General features: G+C 45.1%; 1 protein-coding gene across 1 annotated transcript in view; it reads right to left on the reverse strand.

Annotated features, from left to right (window-relative positions):
• SRCIN1 (SRC kinase signaling inhibitor 1) overlaps positions 1–23,020 on the reverse strand; it is a 922,972-nt gene that overhangs the window by 320,256 nt on the left and 579,696 nt on the right. Inside the window, exons 9-10 of the mRNA XM_086924314.1 lie at positions 5,368–5,411; positions 3,826–4,007 (exon numbers count right to left, since the gene is read on the reverse strand). Of these exons, the coding sequence (XP_086780440.1) occupies positions 3,826–4,007; positions 5,368–5,411 (226 nt within the window). The remainder of the gene's footprint in view (positions 1–3,825; positions 4,008–5,367; positions 5,412–23,020) is intronic.

Consider the following 23,020-nt stretch of genomic DNA (forward strand, 5'->3'; position numbering starts at 1 on the left):
ATGTACATACATATATGTGGAGCGAGATATATGTGTTTTTTACATATATATTTTTATATTGTTTCCGGGGTCCCGCACATGGGCGGGAATATTCAGTGCTTATGACTATTGATGAGGATCCCCTGGAAGAGAACTGAGGGTTGCTACCCCACGCCACTGGACATTCGATACCCTTCATCCCTTCACCCTTCTCAATTCACGGCTCCTGCCTTACTTGGCTGATCCTCTTGCAAGAGAGCTATAGGGATAATGCCACCTCCAGCAAAACTATGCCGCATTTCTTTCATGAGGTCTGGCGAAACAAAACGAAGACACACTTCTGCCCGCAGACCTCCAACGACTCTATCCACATGGACATCCCTGTCAAAGAACAAATTGAAATGCAGGTGTTTAACAATCCGACCAGACCCACCTTCTCCTACCTCCGGAAACGAACAGCTGCCACCCTGACTGTGGCCCTATCCGTCATCAACGTCACAGGCCTTATGTGCATAGAAGGGCTTGGGACACAGCTGGTGGGCCGCAGTGCCTGCTGCATCACCAGAACTTTGGACTCCACCGATCCACCTTCCTTTGTATCCTCTCCAAACATGTACTTTGTTTGCGGCACAAAAGCCTACACCTGGCTCCCCAAAGGCTGGGGGGGGCACCTGTTTTATCTCCTTCATCCTTCCTCCGACCTATGTGGCTCCAGCAAATCACCATAGACAAAAACGAGCCAAGGACATTGAACAAGCCGACTCCACAGGAGCACAGTTCCTCGATGCAATGAAGGGACTTGTTCCACTCTGGGGCCCGATGGCGAACAGCCGTGCCATCCGACATTTGACTCAGGCAGTCGAGACAACAATGAACATCACAGCTGGCATCCTTGCAAACAATACAGCCAAGCTTCAAGCGGTCCGCCTGGTGGCTCTCCAGAACCGCCTTGTTCTAGATGTGGTTCTAGCGGATCGTGGTGGAGCATGCCGCATTATTGGGTCAAGCTGCTGTACATATATACCGGACAATTCACCCTCAGTGTACAAAGCCATCGAACATCTCCACAGACTCTCCTCAGAAGTTCACCAGGAGCAAGAAGAATGGTCGCTTGGTGGATGGTTCTGGAGAACTGTTAAGAACTGGGGCTGGAGACTGTTTACTATTATCCTGATTCCTGTGGTTGTAATATGTGGGTTCTGCTTAGGAATTCAATGTCTGCCGCCTCTGTGTTCACTATGTGCGAATTGTATCTGCCCTAAGACTGTGGACTTTGAAAAAGAACGCATGAGAGCACTGTATGATGTTGAGGTTAGGAATTTGATGCAGATAGACATCGATTAGACAAGCTGGCAAGATATGTTGAAAAGGGAGGACTGTTAAAATCTAGTTTGCAGTGTCAACATTATCGGCGCCATCCAGCCCCCCTTTTTGAGCCCATTCGTGCGCGTAAGCGGCAGCCATTTTAAATACCATGGCCTCTCTGCCCATCGCCGATAGCCAGCGCGTCCCTCTCTCACTCTCCTGACCTCGCAGGCATCCCCCGCGCGCTGACCGCCCCGCTCTCACATGCTTGGGCCATAAACCCCTCTTCAGCGCAACCCTGCCTCGGAACCCCATCCTGTTCCCAGCTCAACACCTCCCTCCATTCCTTTCATGATCCCGGGTCCTTTGATAAAACCCCCCCCTTTCCTCTGTACCCGATTGTCCTGCTCGTTCCCAGGCCGCCACCTGGACTTGCGGATGCTGTTTATTGCCCTCATACAGTAGGAAGCTTCTCCCATCAAAGGATCCACGAGTTGATCAAAGCCCCCACCCCATGAGACCCGATCGACCACATGCATTCCGGGAATCGGCGGCATGTCCAGCTGCGCGACAATCGTCACCTGTTGTGACCTGGGTGGGGACTTCTACTGTAAATGTGTGTGGGAACGGGCCTGAAGCGGGGATTCCGAGGATGCCTTTCCGTACTTCAAAGTATTTGCAAAAATGTGCCACATGCAATAAACTGTAATAAAGATCATAAACCTGTGTATAAGAGGCTAGGCCTCAGAGATGCGGTTAGAGCACCTTGAGAAGATACCCTGTTGTTTGAGTTGATGTGTTCTGCTCCGTCGGAATAAAACTTCTGTTTCCTGCCTTCCAGTCTCCAGCGCCTGCCTCTTTGTTTGGTAACTTGAGTGGTATTAGAGGCGGTTAGCGCCGGGCAACTTTGAAAAAGGTCATCGGTCCTACCTTTTTCCACACCGCTCCCTGCCCCCGTACCTACTCCATTCCCCCAACCCCGACCTCAAACCAAGCCCAGCCGCACCACTCACAAACCTCACCAGCTGCCACTGGTCCCAATATAACATCTGGGGCATTTCAGGGTTAATTTGCGGCACCCTTTTCAACTTGCTAGACCCCAAGTAGATCTTTGTGTGATACATTTCTGTACAGCTGCCTTTTAATTTTGGGGAAATCTGCTGCTCTCCCTTTTCGCATTTTGCCTGGATTCTTTAATGATCTGCTAACGAACATTCGGTGGCAATATTTGAAGCAGCCTTAGGATAAGCCTTTATTGTCTCTATTCACTGAACTTGCGGATCGCCAGGAGACAACATCTGAAACCCTGGGTTACGGTCTCTACATACTGCACTTTCTGGAATGCCCGGAGACTATGTCTGAGGCAACCTAGGGCCATTACTCTCTAGCCTGTAGCACACTGCACTTCTTCTCTTTGCACGTCAAAAACAAGTGTCACAATACTCCTGTCGTTCCTGTGATTTGTCGCAACTTTGGGACGTCCCACCATTGCCCTTTGCACACTGCGCTTTTCTTTCTAGCACGTCATAAATGAATGCCATAATATTTTTGTCAAACTTATTATGTGCTACTCGCATTAGGGTTTCCGCGCTCGCTTGTAGACTCTAAACGTATTTTTGCGGAGGGCTCTGAGACTGCTTCTGAAGCATTCTTAAGTAATTTCTTTTACTATCACTGCACAATGCACTTTGTGGAGCGCCAGGAGACAATATCTGAGGCAACTTTGGGATGTTTCTTTATTGCCATTTGCACACTGCACTTTTCTTCTGTCGCTAAAATGAATGCCAAAATATATTGGTCATTTATCAAAATGCTGTTTTGCTCTTGTCACTTTCTCTTGTACCGCCTGTATTTAGAATTGGTATCCAGTGCTTAATTTATAAAACAAATAAGTGCCAGGGCTTCGTGAAGAGGCCGCTGCAGCTTCCACCACACATTGTCCCTGCCAGTACCAACACAACATCTTGCCATCACACGCCCACAAGTGTGACAATTCTCACTTCTCCAGGCCCCCAAAGCTATAAGAATAGCTTGGGCGGCAGGTAATAGTCATTTTTCATGTTTATTGAATTAATAATTGACTGTTGTTGTAGTCATCTCTAAATTAGACAGGCCGCGCCACCTTGCGGCAGACTGTCACAAGCGCTGGTGTTGACAATTAAGTTCTGGTGCCGAGCACCAGAAACCATTGGCTCAAATTTAACACGGTGTGTATCCTTGTTTTACCAATGAGATGTCTGTTTGTTAAGGTTTTAATTAACTGTACTATTATATAAACTAGGAATAAAGAAGTGTGCACTCTCTATATTTGCCACAACCTGTCACCAGGAGGCGTTTCCCCAGAAAAAGCACAGGAAAATATGCTGTACTTCAGAGTGCAGGATGCAATGAAAAACAGATGCTTTCTGCAGTATTAATCAGCAGTACAGTTTAAGTATTGTGCTATCAATTGAGTATCCGTCTACTCAACAATTTTGAGATTATGCAAAAGTCACAATTTAGAAATTTCTCCTAGAGGACACTAGAAGATGGTGCACATACCTGCATCTTCTTTAGCTGGTGCAGCTGATTGCGCAGCTCACTGGTGTTCTGCTGCAGGCCGTGCAGGTGCAGCTGCATGTGCAGACGGTTTATGGCAGTCTGTTGGTTCACGGGGGCAGTGGCAGCCTGTGCTGGAGTGGAGTCGGACATGGCCACGCTGTTCCTGTTGGAGTGGCTGACAGCTGTTTACAGAAAGACTCAATTAGTATTAAATGGTGAAGGAGAGCACTTAATGGGAAGGGGAAATTAAAAGTGGGGGGTGAGGGGCATAGTAAGTGAAGAAAAGTAGAGGCAGTACAAGGGCAGATAAAAAAACAACATGAAAATTATAATCAGGCACAAAGAAGTGCAAAAAATGCTAGGACAAGGAAAGGGGTACTGAATTCAAAGCCATGCCCAAAGGTCACTGGGCACACAGAGCAATGCCCACGATAAGAAGCATCTCCTAGTAAAGTGCGCAAAGACCGTTATACAGCAGTTAAGCAGGGAAATGCACACAGCGAGCTGCTCCACTTAACAACACAGGGTACCACATAAGGTAAGTTACACTTCTGAAAGGAACATAGAACACATGCCACTGCCCACCATAGGTGGTCCCTTTAATGACTACAAAGCACTGTACAAGATTAGATGGCTTGTGTTGGGCACAATAAACACAAGGGAGATTGCTTCTGTAGGAGACGCAGAGAACACAGTCAACTGCTATCCTAAGAGCCCTGAACAAGCTATGAAGAGCACCATATAGCAAATCCCCACTCTTGATACACGCAGAGGCACAGTCATCAGTTATGTGTGCGAGGACACGGAATCTGCCTGTTTCTCAACTTTGGAAGTATAGCAGATAATGACAGTTTTCCAAATTCAGTTTCGCTGTGCAAGCAAACTCAAAAGAATAGAGAGGAGGGCAGATTTTGAATGTTTCACTTTGTGGCACCATATTTCCCCAACACTGATGTTGAGTGCCTATCAACACTAAATATTTTGATTAATCAGCACACCAGGGCGCTAAACAAGGTAAACTGACCTTGAGGTCCAACAATAAACAATAGTTGGTATTCTGAGCACAACCATGGCTGCTGAATTTGGGAAAACCCAAGGCTAAAGCTATTTCAAGGAACCGAAAGAGATGTTTACATTAATTTTCAGATAATATTTGAAGATGTCCAGTGGTCAAACAAAACAATGTCAGGAAAGCGCACAAGAAGGGCAAGCTAACTTGTTGGGTAACATACAAACCATCAACCAGGTCCATAATTCCACATACCCCCTTCCTCTCTGCTGCCTCCATAATCTGTTAACAACTTCTCTTTTATCAAGCTATTGCCCCCCTCTTCTCAAAGTCTTACTAAAGTATATTCAACATATCCACTCCTCCCTTGCCCATTAATCCACTGGTATTGGAAAGGATCTCATTTAGGAAGCATTAAGCTTAAAAATATGAATCTAATAAGTAGCACTGAGATTGCAGGTGAAACATGAATCTCAAAGTTTGCAAAGAATGGGATCCCAGGGAATAAACAGGATTGGGATTTGAACACTTACTACTTGCAGTTGGTGCTACTCCGTTCGGTTGCTCTGTCTTATCACTAAGGAAGAAAGCAGAATAAAATCATTTGAGAAACTTGTTTACACAATAGATTCCCAACCAGCACTATGCAACATCCAAACCTTCCTGGGCACCGGTCAGATTCCGGTCCTTCCACCTTTTTGGATCCATTGATTGGAATGCTCTCACAACAGAGTTAGCCCAAATCGCAGGCCTTTAAACTAAACAAAATACATTTTGAAGGTAACAGAGATTGAAGGTTTACCATGCAAGAGCCTTACAATGTTAACATGCCTATTTAGGTTTTCTTGATATACACCTCACGCTAAGTGGATGCTCCCTTTCACATTGATATCTAGTAGGTACTCTGCTGTACAGTATTTCAGATTTCTACACATGCTGTTCTCACTACCCAAACAGAAGCGTATTTATACTTTCCAGTTACACCTCCATTGATTTATGTAGCGTCGCACGTCATCTATTGTCTAATGTACCATATAACTTAATAATAATTTTTCTCAAGTAAACGTTACTCAATGCTCAAATTATAAACATATACATATTTTTGGTTTACTCTTGACATATACAGGTTGAATACAGAAAAAGAAAACTAACAGGAGGGCAAGTTTGAGAAGATATATTCCCTGTTCATTATGTAAGATACCCTGTTCTTAGGTAACAAGTGTAATTTTCTGGGGCATTTGATGTTTTGGTTATATTCTGGTCTTCCACACTAGCTGTATAAGGTGTAGGGTGGCCACCATTATTATTAGGTGAGAAAGGACAGTACATTTCTGACTGTGGCCACCCTTCTTAAAAAGACAGGCAGGGCTGATGGTATTGGAAATATTGGGGAGACGGGAATCGGCATTTGTGTGTGTTCACATCCCATCATTCCTTCAGATGCTCCCCTTGACGAATTAAATGCATTCCGGATGGAGGCTCCACTTGTCATCACAGTGACTGATACTGGATGACAGTCATTGAATACAGAATGTGATTTTTGTAGTATATGGATGGCGGGGATCGATCGGGCTTCTCCTCTCTTGACTTGGGTGGCTTCCAATGGCCATCAGAATGTTCGGAGTAGCTGGCATCCCTAGACTACGGCAGACATATATTGTTCAGCAACACATCAGTCTTTTTCTCACTGTGCTATTATTTTGTTCTGACCCCTGATCTCCAGTGAGTGTCTGGAGTGCGAAGACTTTATGCTGAAACCACACCTGAAGACCCCAAACTGGGAACAGCTCTTAAGGCTGAGCTTCCCAATCCCCTGGAATGAGCAAGGATGCCAGGCAAAACAGATGAAGAAATTGAGGTCCACCAACCTATTTACAAGGCTGGCTTCTGGCCTCGTGCTGCATCTGTGGTCTATGACTGATGAATCGTTGTAGGAGAACTCTCTAACGGAGGAAGTACGGAAGGCTTCCATGGCTGTGGTAGTGGAAGCAGGCAGTCCTTCTGATAGGTGTGAGTCCTATTGTTTAATTTCCCTTATTAACAGGGAGGCCAAGATCTTGTCTAAGTCTCAGCTAACTACCTATTGAAAGAGATCCCAGCATTTATATCCTTCAACCAAAATGGGCTCATACAGAAAAGGTTTACTAGACATAACCTAAGGAAACTCCATCTGGCCATAGCAACAATGTATAATTTGTCTGACCCATTTGCTATTGTTCTGGTCAACTTTGAGAAGGCCTTTGACTCTCTCTTAGTCATAGCTTTTCCTTTCACTAAAGTGGGTGCATTTTGGGCTTTCGCTCTTAGCATAAATCATAATTCAATATTCTGATTTGATGGCTTGAGTGAGGGTTAATGGGGGTGCTCTTGATTCCTTATGATTGGTCTGAGTACTCACAAGTGATGCCCCATTTTGCCGCAGCTTTTTGACTTGGCCAGTAATCAACTCACTTCAGGGAGGGGAACAGGCAAAGTACTACCAGACCAAAGTGCGGCTGGGAGGAGACTGTTTTAAATATCTGTGGTTGCAGGACATCTGGGCAAGGCAGCAGTTTTGAGATATTAATTTAGTGCTGCTACTGAAAGAAATTAAAAAGGATCTGACAGGAATCCGGTAGAAAATAACCATCAGCAACGACTTAGTTTTGTCCGGGGCACGATATATGGCAAGTCCGAGCTCCGTGGGTGCTGCAGGGACTGAAGACGACTGACGGGCAGGACCTTGGCCTACACGCAGCAGACGAGCCGGGGCCTTGCCTACGGAGGCTGCCGAGTGAGACAGGGGTGGCGGGTGCCTACTCCGCGGTGAGTACTGCACAAAAAGAGACAAGCACCAGGCGATGCTGAGTGCGGTGAAAGGAGCTGCTGGTGGAACTCTGCATGGAGGTAAATGAGCGGCCTGCCGCGAGCACAAGCGGCGTCTTGTAGATCTGATGGATTATCATGGTACCAGGGAGCGGCTAAAAGAGCCTAGACAGAACAACGGGGCCAGAATCTTCCAATTATTGCCAACGGTAAGGGTACTGGCCGGGGAAAAACCCTGCGGAGTTGGATAATCTGCCCGCTGCAATTAACAGAGCCAAACCTGCATCAGATAGCAGCGGCCCCACGGTGCACAGTTTACAGGCTCAATAAAAAGAAAAGTTGTGCCCGGTATCCTACTCAGAGGGCTGGCTCTAAACCCTTACTATAAGACTGTTTTATGGGGACAATTGAAGACAGCCTGGACTTACTGGACTAAATACAATAACGCTAACTAATTGTCGCACCACTGGCTGAATGTTGCATGCATCCTTGGCAACATAAATGCAGTACTGCGCATCTCTCTATGGGTACAAAGCAGAGCCTAGTTCACCTGCGTGGCATTTCCCAGTCTGCTGGGGAAAGGTGTAATTGTAGCCGCTGCCTGGAGCAGACCCCTCGGCGAGAGCCCTCTATTACAGCCGGCTTATCATAGGGTGCTACTGTGGGGCAGGAAAACCGAAAGGCCGCAAGGGAGGACTCAACGCCAATGGCAGGCAGCGGCGAATACTGCCTCCCTAGCGCCCAGACGTTCCACTTGCGGCTCCTGGCTATCATGGGGGGGCAGAGGACAACGTGGTGTACAGAGTAACAAATTGTATAAATACACCTTCCATAAAGAATAACCTGATACCCCAACCCCACACACGATCGACGGTGGCGACCTAAAGACTGCTAAGCCAAAAGAGATCACTGCAGGATGCGATGGCTGCCCTGCAACAGATGCAGACTTCTATTGGCTCAATTTCATCCGATATATCACTGCTGCGTGCGGATGTCTCAAAAATAAACACTCGGCTGACGGAAGTGGAAGTAAGTACGGCAACGCTCTCAACAGACACGGCGACCCTACAACGACAGGTCTCCCAACTGGAACTGGCAGCCAAACAGATGGCTGAAAGACTCGAAGATCAGGAAGGTCGCTCGAGACGCAATAATATACGATTAGTCGGTGTCCCAGAAAGCGTCAAGGGGCCGGCCTTAGATCTCTACGTGGAAGACCTGGTCCAAACTCAACTGCAGCCACGTGGACTATCCCGTTTCTTTTCAGTGTAAAGAGCTCATAGAGGACCGGGGGAAGGCCCGGACTAGGAGCCCCCTCCGACTTATACTAGCACGCATATTTAACTTTCAGGATCAAGACACAATTCTCCAGATGGCTCGCATTTCCCCCCCACTTAAGGTGGATAACTGCAAGGTGACCCTATATCTGGACTACAAAGTTGCTGTGTCAAGGCAACGCCACAATTTTCTAGACGTGAAAAAAGAATTGCGAAGCAGAGAACTCAAGTATGCAATGCTCTATCCAGCAAAATTACGGGTAGAGGCAGAAGGAAAAAGTTGGTTCTTCTCTACACCGGAGGAGGCTCACGACTGGTTGGAGGGATGGCGAACCACCATAAGACCCGGAAGACACGGACCGAAACAGAAGCAACAACTCACTAAACCGGCAATGGTAGAACTGACAGACGCAGAACCATCGACCGGACCTCAACGGATTGCCGGCGACACCTCAGATTAACACTACACTTAGCGAGATCTTCACCAATGGCATATAATGCATGATGGCAGCACTATACGAAAAACAGCTTAGAACACAGTAAGAATTGCAACAAACCAGGGCCCAGACCTATGGTTGATCTGGCATAGTCCTACTCTAGAACTTAACGGGCTCCCGAGGCTGGTCCCACGTGACCCCCAGGAATTGGGCCAAGTCACGGAGCAACACAGATGGGTCACAACAGACTACGAACAACTAAGGGGAATGGACAGGAAACTCTGAGTAACTCTCCCCCTCTACGCAAGTTCATTCCCCATCTAAGCAAGTACACAGTTATGGGGATAAAGCACTTCGCAGAGTTGGGGTGGCGGGTAGTTTTATATCCGCGGTGCAGGGAGGCAGGGCACAGTTACAGGGGAAATTTTATGGTTTAGTTCCAGTTTTGCAATTGACGAATGATGCACGCTTATGGCACATGCATGGGCACAACACAATGGGTTACATGCTGACGACTAAACGATCAATGCCTATAGATGGCGACCACGACAAACCTACACAGTATGTATGACAACTTGGGCCCCCAGCCACAGACCTCCTGCCCTGCACATCTTCCATTTAAGGTACAATCCGTGAATGTAAATGGCCTGGGAGGCAAAATAAAAAGGGGATTGGTTCTGCAATACTGGAGGCGTAAGAGCCCTGCTGTTGCGCTTCTCCAGGAATCGTATTTGACAGGAACGGCCTGTAAAGCAATGGACAGGTGGGGGTTTAAAATTGTTGTACACTCTGACTTTACCTCTGGCTTGCGGGTAGTGGGGATCCTGATCCATAAACTCTTCCCCTTGATAATGATTGGATCCAGAAAGGATGATCAGGGACGGTGTGCTGCAATAACATGTCAATGGGACTGTAACATTTATAACATAGTAACGGTTTACATTCCGACGCTACACAATGTCACTTTCCCAGCTCTGGGGAAAATTTTGTTGGCCCTCCCACACGGGGAACTTATATTATGGGGAGACTTTAATACTACCTTAGACGCATCCGTAGACAGAAAACCCCCCAAGGACCCCAGATGCACAAACCTCAAACTAGCAGAGTTCACAGAGGCCCTTGGCCTAATAGACGTGTGGAGACATAGATTTCCAACTGAGAAACAATTCACATTCCATTCGGGAGTGCATAATAGCTTTTCCATATTAGATTACATTTTACACTAGCGACTGACTATTGGGGGTAACTGAGATTACATACCTGCCTAGGGGTATCTCGGACCACTCTCCAGTGCTCATCACGTATACTCCCTCTACCCCGAGACGATGCAGACTGTTTCCACTGCATCCCAGTTACCTAACAAACTGCAAGATCAGCAAGGACCTCCTTAAAACGATGGTAAACTACTTCACGAAAACCAGAACTCGGACCGGTCCCCCGCAACCTTGTGGGAGGTTTACAAAACAGTACTGAGAGGGCAGGCTATTCCCCTGATAGCTGGCCATAAACATGAGCAGCAACAACACATCGAAGGTTTTGGAGCAAGACGTATCCCGGGCAGAGGCAGCCCGTGTTTTAAATCCTGATGAGAACACAACACACAAGGTACACTTAGCACAACAGGGCCTACACATGGGAAGAGGCGAAAACCAATCACACTAAAACGCAACACAATATTTACGAAAAGCGGGAAAACTCCTAGCGTGGCTGAATAAAAAAGAGCAGGCTAGTAAATGGGTGGCGCAGCTCCGGCTCGAAGATGATAGTATAACGACGGAGCACCAGCAAATAACGGAAACCTTAGCGATGCATTATAGGAAAATCTACACCCCAACGGCCACTAACACGGTGGAGGAAAATTTTAGATTCCTCAAAGACATAAAAATGCCCACACTGTCCCCTACTGTGGCTGAGACTCTAGAAAAAGACTGGACGGCGGAGGACCTAGAGATGGCGATAGGCAAGTTACACACAGGGAAAGCATTAGGGCTCAATGGAATTCCGGTGGAATTCTACAAGAAAGTGGCGCCATGTGTCACACCACATTTACTTAACATGTACATGGACTGTTTGGAACAGGGAATCCTGCCCAGAGATCAGCGCCTGGCCACTATTGTGGCAATTCACAAGCCCGGAAAGCCTCCGCATGAGTGTATATCATATAGACCAATCTCCTTAATTAACGCAGAGACGAAAATACTGGCAAAGACACTCGTCATGAGACTACAGCCACATTTCGCCACTGTGATCCACCCGGATCAAACTGGCTTTATGGCTAATCGAAACACCGCACTTAATCTGAGACGCTTGCTTGGGGTCCTGGCTCGTAAATCTACTTTAGAAGAGCATGCAGTTATTTTATCACTGGATGCACAAATGCCCCTTCTTATTTGCGGTTCTCAAAAACTTAGGATTTGGTCCTAAATTCTACACTTGGATCCAACTACTTTATACACAGCCACTGACACAGGTAGTAGTGAATGGACATATCTCAACAGATTTTCCATTGGGTAGAGGGACGAGACAAGGCTGTCCCCTATCGCCACTGCTCTTCGCACTGGTATTGGAGCCGCTGGTGGCCTGGGTGCGTCAGGACCCGGTCATACACGGTTTGAAATGGGCCATGGGCTGGGAAGACCACATTTCACTTTATGCGGATGATATACTATTATATTTGGCATCTCTGGCATGCTCAATTAACTGCCTATTAGATATATGCGCATCATACCGCCGGGTATCAGGATACACCATCAATTGGGCTAAATCGCTTCTCTATATACGACACAGCTCCACACCGCGGCTTCCATGGGGGTGTGACATTCAGATAGCGGATGAGGGCTTTAAATATCTAGGGATTTATACAACACACCATGAAACAACTCATAGCTGAAAACCCCACAAAGCCACTGTCGTTGTTACGTCAAACACTGGCGTTTACTCCCGTTAACGCTGCTGGGAAGAGCAGCCCTCTTTAAAATGATGGCGCTCTGTATGCATTGCAAAATACACCATTCCCGTCACTCCAAAATATTTTACGGAGATAAACACAGAAGTTACCAGTCTGCTATGGGACGGCAGGGCGCCGCGCTTAGCCCTAAATAAACTCACAAGAAGCTAGTATGATGGAGGCATTGCCCTCCCTGACATCAAGTTATACTATTGGGCTTCACAGCTCTTTGTCATAAATCAATGGTTTCACATATCCCAAGATGACCCAGCATATCGCATGGATAGATACCTTCTGGGACCTGCGGGGACTATGGGGACTATAGGGGCACTTTACAACAAGGTCAGAAAACACAACCTTACAGGTCCGACAATGCACACTATCAAACTATGGTTCGCTGCGCAACGAGCAAAGGGTTGGGAAGGAGTAAAATGTAAATGTAAATGTAAAATGATACTTGCATAGCGCACTACTCACCCGCAAGGGTCTCAAGGCGCTTGTACGAATACCACTGTGGAACCCATCCTGGCTTTCCCTGTGAGGCGTCCACTCCTGGGCGCCCCCAAGGTGGAGGCCAGGCATCCTTAGCATTGTGGGGGCCGTTGTGGAGATTAAGCAAGCTATTGCCCAGAGTTGCAGAGTGGGACTCCATGATTGGAATAGGCACCGAGGCGAGAATCATCAGGTCCATGGAATTTTTGAGCCCAAGACCCGCCGAGGCGGGGAATTGAACCCTGGTCCCGGGCTAGACCTATGCATCAGGGTCTGCCGCTCTAATCATTGAGCCACACTTCTCCACTTCTCCAGGAGTAACAACAAGGGCCATGCCACTCTGGGAAATGAAAAAACTGGGCACACTTCGCAAAGCAAAGGGCTTTAGACAGTGGGATCTGATAGGAATCTTGAAGGTTGGAGACCTGTGTAAATAAGAGGAAGTGATCCTATTCGCTCAATTACAGATCACATATGATCTGGCACAAAAGGAAATATTCCGGTACACGCAGATCAGGCACGTACTCACTGTACTTGTACCGCAAGGTACGCAGCTCAAAGAATCTTCGCCACTGGAAGATAAGACTCCTCACAGACCACCTCATTAAAAAGGACATCTCACAAACATATCAGAAAATTACAAATAATCATTCAAATCCCACTGGGGCACTCAAAGAAAAATGGGAACAGGAGGTAGGTGAATTGGATGACTCAGACTGGCAAGAGGCACTTGCGTCCCCGAAGAAGGTTGCGATATCGTCCAAAGTCAAGTTGGTGCAATTACAAATCCTACATTGCACGTACTATAGTAGGACACTCCTACACAAAATTAAAAGGCAGACGCACCACTCTGCCTCAGACAATGTGGCGCACCAGGTGCACTCTTCCACACCCTCTGGCTTTGATTGGAGGTTGCAGGTTATTGGACTGCCGTGATGCGCACACTATCACAGGTCACGAAGGTCAGGATTCTCCCAGAACCGAAAATAAGTCTACTTAATGTGTGGGAACCCACAGATCTCAACCACACAGCACAGGATTGGGTGACAGTGGGCATGTTATTAGCAAAGCGTAATACTGTGCAGCACTGGGGATCCCACCAAACCCCTACCCTACGCCAGTGGTGCAACGACATGGACAGTACAATGATTGTGGATAAATAAGTTTATATACACAGAGGCTGTTCCAAAAAATGGACGTGGGTGGGGGGGGAGGATGGAATACCTAATGTGCCAATATATGTGAACCCCCGCTCACAGAATCATTGTCAGAAACAAGTGACTGACTGGGCCAAAGACAAAGACTGAGTGTGAGATGCATTGTATACCGAATACCCACGAATTAGAGTCAGCATGAGCCTCTCATGATACAATATGTCTGTTAGCGAAATTAATTTATACCCTACTGAGTCAATTTGTTTGTGCCATCGAATATTACTGGAATGTATTGAATTGTTCTTACATAAAAAAGCCAATAAAAAATGTTTAAAAAGAAAGAAAGATCTTTTGACCTCGGCCTTGCTTCTGATCTCCTTCCTGGGCAGAGTATTTTTATTTCAATATAGTGGTTCTCCTGCATCTATTATATGCTCTACAGAACTACCAATATGAAATCACGGATCACTACATTTCAGCCTTCCAAGTATTTCCTTGGCAGATAAACTATTGCAAGTGTGAGGACAATGGAGCGTTGCACTCCCAGGACCGGTATTACATTAATAAAGAAGCTCGATCATGTCTTAATTGTATCAATCTTTATTTTTGACAATTCATGTAATTGGTAAAATACATCAGCCAAAGCGTTTTGTTCATCAATTGAACTTCGTCAGGGCAAATCGATGTGGAATGGGTACGCAAATGGTGCGTTCTTGAATATGGAATCAGCGTCACACTGTATGGTCACTGACAAAGTTGAGGTGGCCTCTTTGATAAGGGCTGGCAAAAAGAAACCTGAAATCACTCCTGAGCGGTGGACAGTGGGCCTCTGTACGGTCGGAAGGGAGATGCAGAAGGAATGCTGGGAAAGTGGTTACCTGGGTTCAAGTACAGCAAAACTGCAACTATTGCAAGTGGCCTACAAAAAGTGAGCCTAATCGATGTAAGATGAGGGTCTGGTGATGGTTGATGTGCAATTATTAAACTGGGGATGTCAAATCTTGTAGCTAATAATTCGCTGTTTGGGCAGAGGGGAGATCTAGCCATTCGTTCACAGATTGCAACCTTTCCTGGAATGGATCTGCTAGCTATCATGGTAGGTAAACGCATATCTGGTACTCTTCCTCCTCTTACTAAAGTAGTGCTCGATTGCTGGTGTAAGGAACCGCCCTACACAGAGTAAGACCAGAAAACCAGAGATCCCCTACTGTGGACAGTTAAATGAACAAGATTCTTCATCATGGAATGTCTGGCAGGCACCAGACTGGATCTGGAGAATTTTGTAGCAGTGCTGCCGCAAGCTGAAATGTTGCGTTGTGCGGCTCTGTGTTGATGCTATTCTGTCCTGGGTGTGACCGAGCAGAGCTGTATACAAACACCACTACCTGTATGCAGTTGTGAGATTATTGTCTTTTATCTTTCTGCACTCTCCAATGTCGATCATGAACAATTTGTGGTAACTGTGTGCTGATCACTAATTTGGGAAATTTGTAGATGTTCAAAAGAGAGCACTTCACAGAATGCGAAGGTAGAAAGACTATGAGGAATCTGCGATTAGATAAGAGTATCTACCAGAATGAGTGTTATTGATGGTAAGTAATTTGTTACTCTGATGTATTCTTCTAACCGCAGATTCCTCACCTTGGAATAAATACCAAAGAAGTGCCTTCCAAAGGTGGAGGGTCTGTGGAGTGGACTCAAACCAACAAGTTCTGCACAACTAAGCTGGTAAAGTTTACTTCCCATCGAACCTTACAGCAAAGGCAGTAGCGTTTCGTAAACATATGCACAGATGCCCATGTCACAGCTAGGCATTTTTTTTTCTTCCTTTCCTCTTTTCCCCCCTTTTTTTCCCAAGTAGTTAGATTGGAATGTTCAAACAGAAGCTTCTCAAAATCCTACATAATCAGGACTACTCCATCATCTCGGCCAGAAAAGAGTCTACATCCTCTGGGGAACTAAAATTGCGCATTTTGTTCTTCCACATTACTTTAAGTAATGCGGGGAATTTCATTTGTACATGAGCCCCCAGGCTCCTTAGTTCCGGCATTCTGGAGCCAAGCTCCCACTGCCTTTGCGCAGTTCTTTTCCCGATATCAGAGCGGATTTGATACATCCCGGCCTCAAAATGTAAAGCCTTCTGGGACAAAGCTTTCCCCAAAATCAATTCCTTAACCGTATATGACTGAAAATTAACTAATATTTTCTTTGGCGCTTTCCGTTCTGAGTGCAACTTAAAAGGATCTCTGTGCACCCTCTGGATCTGAGATTCCAAATCGATATCCTCTCTGTCCGTCAGAATTCCATCTCTAAGTAATTTACACACAAATCCTTTAAGGTCTTCTTTCTCAGATCCTTCAGGTATTTTAGGAATTCTCAGATTATTCTTCTGTGCTTGCATTTCCAGCCTCTCCATATCTGCCTGTAGGGATCTGTTTTGAGTTATCAAGGATTCTATATCTTTCGTTTTACCTTGCACAGTTTCGGCAAGGGATTTAACCTCAAGTTTAAGAGACCCAGTCCGTGCACAGATGTCATCAAGTTTTGTCTCCATCGCTTCGCAAAGAAAAAGAAAAGAGGGATGGGAAAAAAAAAGGAGTGGGAGAAAAGAAGAAGAGGGAAAAAATAAAATAAATAGAAGATAAAAATAAAAAAGGGGAAAAAAACGGGCAGTGCCCTTGCTGATCCGAAGGGAAATCCCGAATGGGTGGTTTGTATCGCCAACGGATGTTAGGGGGGGTTCCTCATGGGGGGCGAGGGAGGGGAGCACTGGGTGTGGGGGATATGGGTGAGAAAATAGGAAAACATTTCCTCATATGAGTCAAGATGGTACGTGTCAGCTCAAGTTGGGAAGTTCCCAGCTTTTAAATATGAGTAGTATAGAAAACAGTTGGTCTTCGACATATATTTGACATATAAAACAATTATTGCTTTCGGTTAAGTTAATTTTCTTCAAACCAAGACTGAATCTGTATTGTTAGTTCAATAGGTAATACTAGCCCACATTGACAAGATATCATACAGTAAGCACCAACAAACCATTAGAACTGGGAAAAGTCCAATCAGATTGGCATGTTTAATGTACAGTACAACAAAGTTTCAAATTCAACGTATCTTTATACATATATTTACATTAATAAGAAACCAAGATATATTTCTACAATAAAAGAGAAACGTGCACAGAGAAAGATTAAAGTGTGTGCTCAAGTGAATGATCAAGAGGATCAGAGAAATATAGTGTAGGTCATTTATATACAAGAAAATTGAGCCTGCCCTGGAAAACGCTTGTAAAAAATGTACTTCTTTTTTACTAGCTTGTATGCTATATACAGTTCCGTTGTCCTTAATTTGCACAGTTGGCAAGGGGATTTGGAATTGGGGCAGGGGGCAGGGGTCAGCAGGTGCAGGCTCCCACAGGGAATTGTCGTCGACGTTTCGACCCAACCATATAACGGGTGGTTCAAGTCCTCAACAACGGGTCTTCATCAGGACGGGATTGGGGGGGGGGGGAAGGTACAAAAATTCTTTCAGAGTGCATGTAGGTTAAAAACCATTATCATTGGGCACCCTTTTGTGGTGCATCAACATCAGTGCGACGTTTGGTCCGCACTCGGAAATAAGTAGTTCACAAGTTATTACCACCGCGTTAGTTCGGGGATGTTTTCAAGGAGTTTGAAATCAAATGCCAAATTCGCTGTATCCAGCACGGAGAGATTAATCCTCTAACTGAGCGTGCCGCACGGCTTGCCAGCTCCACTTCGCGTTATGGAAATATGAGTAAGCTGAATAAAATTACATTCCTTACCTGGAACGAGGAGTAGGCTTAAGCTGTCCCGAGTTTAGGAATTTTTGAAGGATAGTGAAGCTCATATTTGCTTGTTAGAGGAAACCCACTTAGAGGCTCAGGAATGTAAATTGGGGTTTAGTAAGTTAAGCTGGGTCCAGGATGTATTATGCTCTGAACAAATAGGGTGTACGAGGGGGTGGCACTCATTGTAAGAGGAAACGCAGGGATTATGGTGGAAAAATTAGATACAGACTGGTCAGGGAGATGGTAGGTGGCTAGCCTGACAATTTGTAGTTCCCCCATTAGTCTGAGCAGTTTATTATGAGCCGAATGAAGACAACTCGGGGGCTCTTGCGAAACTAGAGGGTAGTTTGTTGAATACCTCGGGCCTGGTTATAGTGGGAGGTGATTTTAACCTCGTATTTGATAAATTGTTGGACTGGACCTCACGAGTAAGTTATGTTAGTACACCTAGGACATTTTCTGTGCTTAAAAATATTATTAAGGATTTTAATTTGTTAGATATCTGGAGGGTAAAAAACGGTAATCTAAGGGAGTTTTCATTCTATAGCAAGAAATATAAGAACCACTCCAGAACAGACTATTTTTTGGTGGATCAGATACTATTCTCAGAGCTTGAGTCTATAGCTTATATTCCAGCCATTTTATCCGATCATTCTGCTATTGAATTGGTTCTGAACTTCAAGCATAAAGAGCGTCAGAAGAGATGAACTTTAGATAGGGCATTGTTATCAAATGAGGAAGCGAGGTCTGAGCTAGAAGGGAAAACAGAAGAATTCTTTAGGTTTAATATAAACTCAGAAAAGGATCAGATAGTCTGGGAGGCCTTTTAAGCCTACTTAAGGGGACTGTTAAGTTCTTGTATGATTAATAAAAGAAGATCCTTGAGAGAGGCGGATGCTGATAAGATAAAGAGAATTAAGGAAAAGGAGATTGAGTTACAACGGGCGGCCCTGTTAGCCCGGAATCGTATACCACCGCTGGAGAGAGAGTTGGTGCTTCTGCAGGCCGACTTTCAAGCGAGTCTTGATAAGACCTTGAAAGATCGATGGGATGCCAGCAAACTGCAGCACTTCGCATATGGCGAAAAATGCGGCTCCCTTCTGGATTGGAAGTCTAGGCTGGATAGGGTCAGGAATCATTAAGTGCCTGGCTCAAAATGGGTCAGGAGCCATATTGCATGATGATGACTTAATTAGAGAGGAGGTAAGGTCATTTATGTATGGCTTGTATAGGGAAGATATTGACTCCAGTCCAGAGGAAATCAGGGAATGGTTAAATTCAACTAGCCTTCCCCAGCTGTCTGAAGATGATAGGCGGTTTTTGCTCACTAGCATAACTGAGGGAGAAATCGCAGCACGATTAAAGAAAATGAGTAGGGGCAAGGCTGCTGGTCCGGACGGACTTCCGGTAAAGGTCTATCATGGGCTACTGGATAGGGTGGTGCCGGTTTTAAAAACTCTCTTTAATAAAATCTATATACAGGGAGAGTGCACCCCCTTGTCGTGGTCAGAAGCAACACTATCCTTAATTCTCAAGCCAAATAATGATCCACAGAAAGTTGACGCATATAGACCCATCTCGCTTTTATTTATTTATTTAAAGGTTTTATAGAGCGCGTAGTAACCCTAGAGCATCCCAGCGCTAAACCTAAGTCTCCTGGGTTTCGGCGGAGGAGGGATTTATGGGTGAGGAAAAAGGAGGGTTTAAATGCGGACTATAAAATCTTTGATGAGATATTGGCCACAAGGGTAGCAAAAATCATTAAGTCTGTAGTACATCTGGACCAGAGAGGGTTTATTCCTGGCATGCAGCTTAATGAGTTAACCTTTCAAGTTATAGGGGCAATAGATGTTGCAATGGATAAAAAGCTGCCACTCACAATAGTTGCTATAGATGCAGCCAAGGCATTTCACCAGGTGAACTGTTTTTATCTTTGGGAGACCTTGCTTAAATTCTGTTTCCCGGGAAAATGTGTACAGGCTGCTAAATCACTTTATTTTAATCCCCAAGCAAAAGTTTTAGTTAATGGCGCTCTTACGGAGTGGTTTAGTATTCCTAGAGGCACCAAGCAGGGGTGTCCTCTGTCACCATTATTATTTAATTTAATTTAGTCCTTGGAAGACATTAAGCTAATGAATGAGACATTAAAATGACACTGCAATGGCTAACAACCAATCATCTGAAGTTAAATGCTCACAAAATTTCTACTAATTTCACCACCAAGGAGCCATATGGAAGTGAAGGAATGGACCAAGCTGGTGACAGCACTAAAATGCACCCCTACCCTCGTCAACTCAGCGAAATCGCTAGGAATCACATTAGATGAGAACCTAGACATGAAAGCCCACATTAAATCAATGGCAAAAAGTGCCCGCTTCCATTTGAACTACATAAGAAAAATGAAACCCTTCATCTCAAAGGCGGATCTCAAACTGTCAGTCCAATCCTTAGTTATCTCGAGGATTGAATACGGTTGCACCACCTTAGCCGGACTACCAAAAATGTCCACAGCACCACTAAAAGCATACCTCAACGCAGCGGCAAGACTCATCACTGGATCGAGGAAATTCGACCATATCTCTCCTCACCTGAAAGCATTAAATTTGCTACCCTATGAAGCCAGAATTCAGCTAAAAATAGCTAGTATCACCCATAAAGCGATCCACTACAACACAAAAAAATACCTAGCCGGGAAAATTGAATTATCAGGAGGAAGCAGACCAGCAAGGAGTGCCAAGGAGTTGCTGTTGAGACCATCCATTTTCCCGAAGAAAAAAACTTATGACCGAGCGTTCTCTGGAGCAGCCCCCAGAATCTGGAATTCACTCCCTCCAAACATTAGAAAAATTCAAAATACTGCAACATTTAAGAGGGAAGTGAAGAACCTCCTGATGGGTAGATTCCTGACGGGAAGATTACGGATCACGAAAGATTACGAATCACGAATCGGATCTATAGATGCCTTAATACGGAACATCTAGTTAGTAGAAGGGAAATTCTCCAACGTGAATAGAGATATCAGCTGAACGATGGCTCAGGACTGGCGCTACACCTTGAGACCAAGCTGTATCCTTATTATCTACCTCATGCTAATGTGAATATATATATATATATATATATATATACTCTCATTGTTAAAGCCATATAATCTTCTATCTCATTTAGGTGCTTTAAAATGGTTTTATCATATATGTTACTCTTTGACCTCTTGATGTGAAGCGCTCTGATACCTACGGGTCTTGTTCGCGCTATACAAAACTCTATAATAAATAAATAAATAATAAAATATATTGAACCCTTCGTATGTGCTCTCAGGACAGATCCCCTTATCAGGTCTTTTAAAATAACTGATCTAGAGCTTAAATTTGCCTTATACGCAGATGATCTTCTCATGCATACCTCGAATCCAATAGAATCTATTCCTAGGTTGTTTGATTTGGCAGAAATATTTGGCAAGGTCTCGGGGTATAGCATCAATAAGGAGAAGACGGATATAATGCAATGGAACTAGGCAAATATACTACAGGGGGCAAGGTTTCAAATGAGATATTTTGGGATTTATCTAGCTCAGACTTTGGCCGATACAGTAAAGATAAGCTGTAATAAGGCGGCTAAAGAGGTTGGCAGATAACTGTTACGTTGGGTTAACCTTCCATTGAATATTTACGGGAGCGTCAACCTCGTTAAAATGGTAATTTTGCCCAAACTAACTTTTTTATTTAACTCAATTTCATTATCCATCAGTACTAAGGACATTGCTACACTTAAGGGTAAAATTGGGTCTTTTATGTGGGCCACAAACACTCAGAGAATTGCTTGGAAAAAGCTCAGGAGAGGGTTAAGATTGGGTGGGCTTGCTTTACCTGATTTACTCCTGTATTGTCATGCATTCCATTTTAAGAATTTTAGAATCCTGGCTAACAAAGTTGATTCTTCGTCTCTAGGCCTACTATTTCAGGCCTTGTTAAACGATATACCGCAAGGTCAGGAGTTCTTTTTATATAAATTTGGTGATCCCACATTTTTTAAGAAAGTCTGACTTAAGATCTTGCGAGCAGCACTCAATAACTGGATTTATGTTAGAAGGGCTCTGAAAATCCCATACTATGCTGTACAGGCCCTAATCTGGGGTTCCTCTGGCACTCCGGAATGCCTTCAGGACCAACTATGCCAGCCACTCAGATTAGCAGGTATCAGAGTCTGGGGAGATCTTCAGAAGGACTCGCAGTTGATTAGTTGGGAGGCACTCTCCGGCTTGACAGGTGGAACCCTGACAAGGTTGAAGTTTTACCAGTTATCCTCATGGTGGGCAACACAGTCATGGGGTGTGGTCAATGTAAGTCATAAGTTCGATTCAGTGGCCAGAACAGATATGTGGAAACGTAAAGTTTCACTTTCGTATGGGGCCCTATTGGAAGCTGGGGATTTTCCAGAATTGGAAGTTTGGAAACTCTGGGACAGTGTTTTTGGGGGCGAAGTGGAGGTAATATGAAAACTCTGGTGTGACTCCTTTTTCATGTTACAGGCTGTGGTGAAACCAGCTACACTCAAGAGGAACCACCTTAACACTATTTACAGAGTTTATTGGACCCCTAAGAAACTATCAAAAGTAACTGGGGGGATCTATTGCTGCCCCAGATGTAAGCTCTCTGAAGCCGACTATTTCCATATGTTTTTGGACTGTCCAAGAATTCAGCTTTTTTGGACTGAGGTATGTGGGTTCCTCGAGGACGTGCTGCTCCAGCGGATTGAGGCTAGTCCAAGGTTAATCTTTTTTGATCTAATGTCCGACTATGGTATGAATACTTTGGTTTCAAAATTTGTGTTCAACGTAATAACCATTGCCAGAAGGGAAATATGCAGGGCTTGGAAATCTGAAACTCCTCCTGCCTTTGCGGACTGCTTGAAGCACATAATCTTGATTAGTCAATCTGACATGGCCTGTGATGAAAAGAGTACACGTAAGATCTGGGCAGCTCTAGTGGCCTCGAGGGAAAGATAAGTTGGTCCACTGATTATGCCAGGGTGCTGTTGGCCCGGTCCTTCCTAGTAACACACGGTTTCCAAGGTGCTGTGATCGGGAGTGGGACCGGGAAACGGCTTTACTTTGAGGGATGATTTCGCTCCTCTCCCGCTGGCATTACATAAGGGCCGCATCGACTGTGTCAGTTGAGAAGGTGTGGAGGAATTCCATTTAGTACGTACCCGAAGGCCTGTATGAGGAAAAAAAAAAAAAACATAAAATGTCACAGCTCGGCAGAGA

Source organism: Lissotriton vulgaris, chromosome 5 (assembly GCF_964263255.1).
Source record: "Lissotriton vulgaris chromosome 5, aLisVul1.2, whole genome shotgun sequence".
Taxonomy (NCBI): Eukaryota; Metazoa; Chordata; class Amphibia; order Caudata; family Salamandridae; genus Lissotriton; species Lissotriton vulgaris.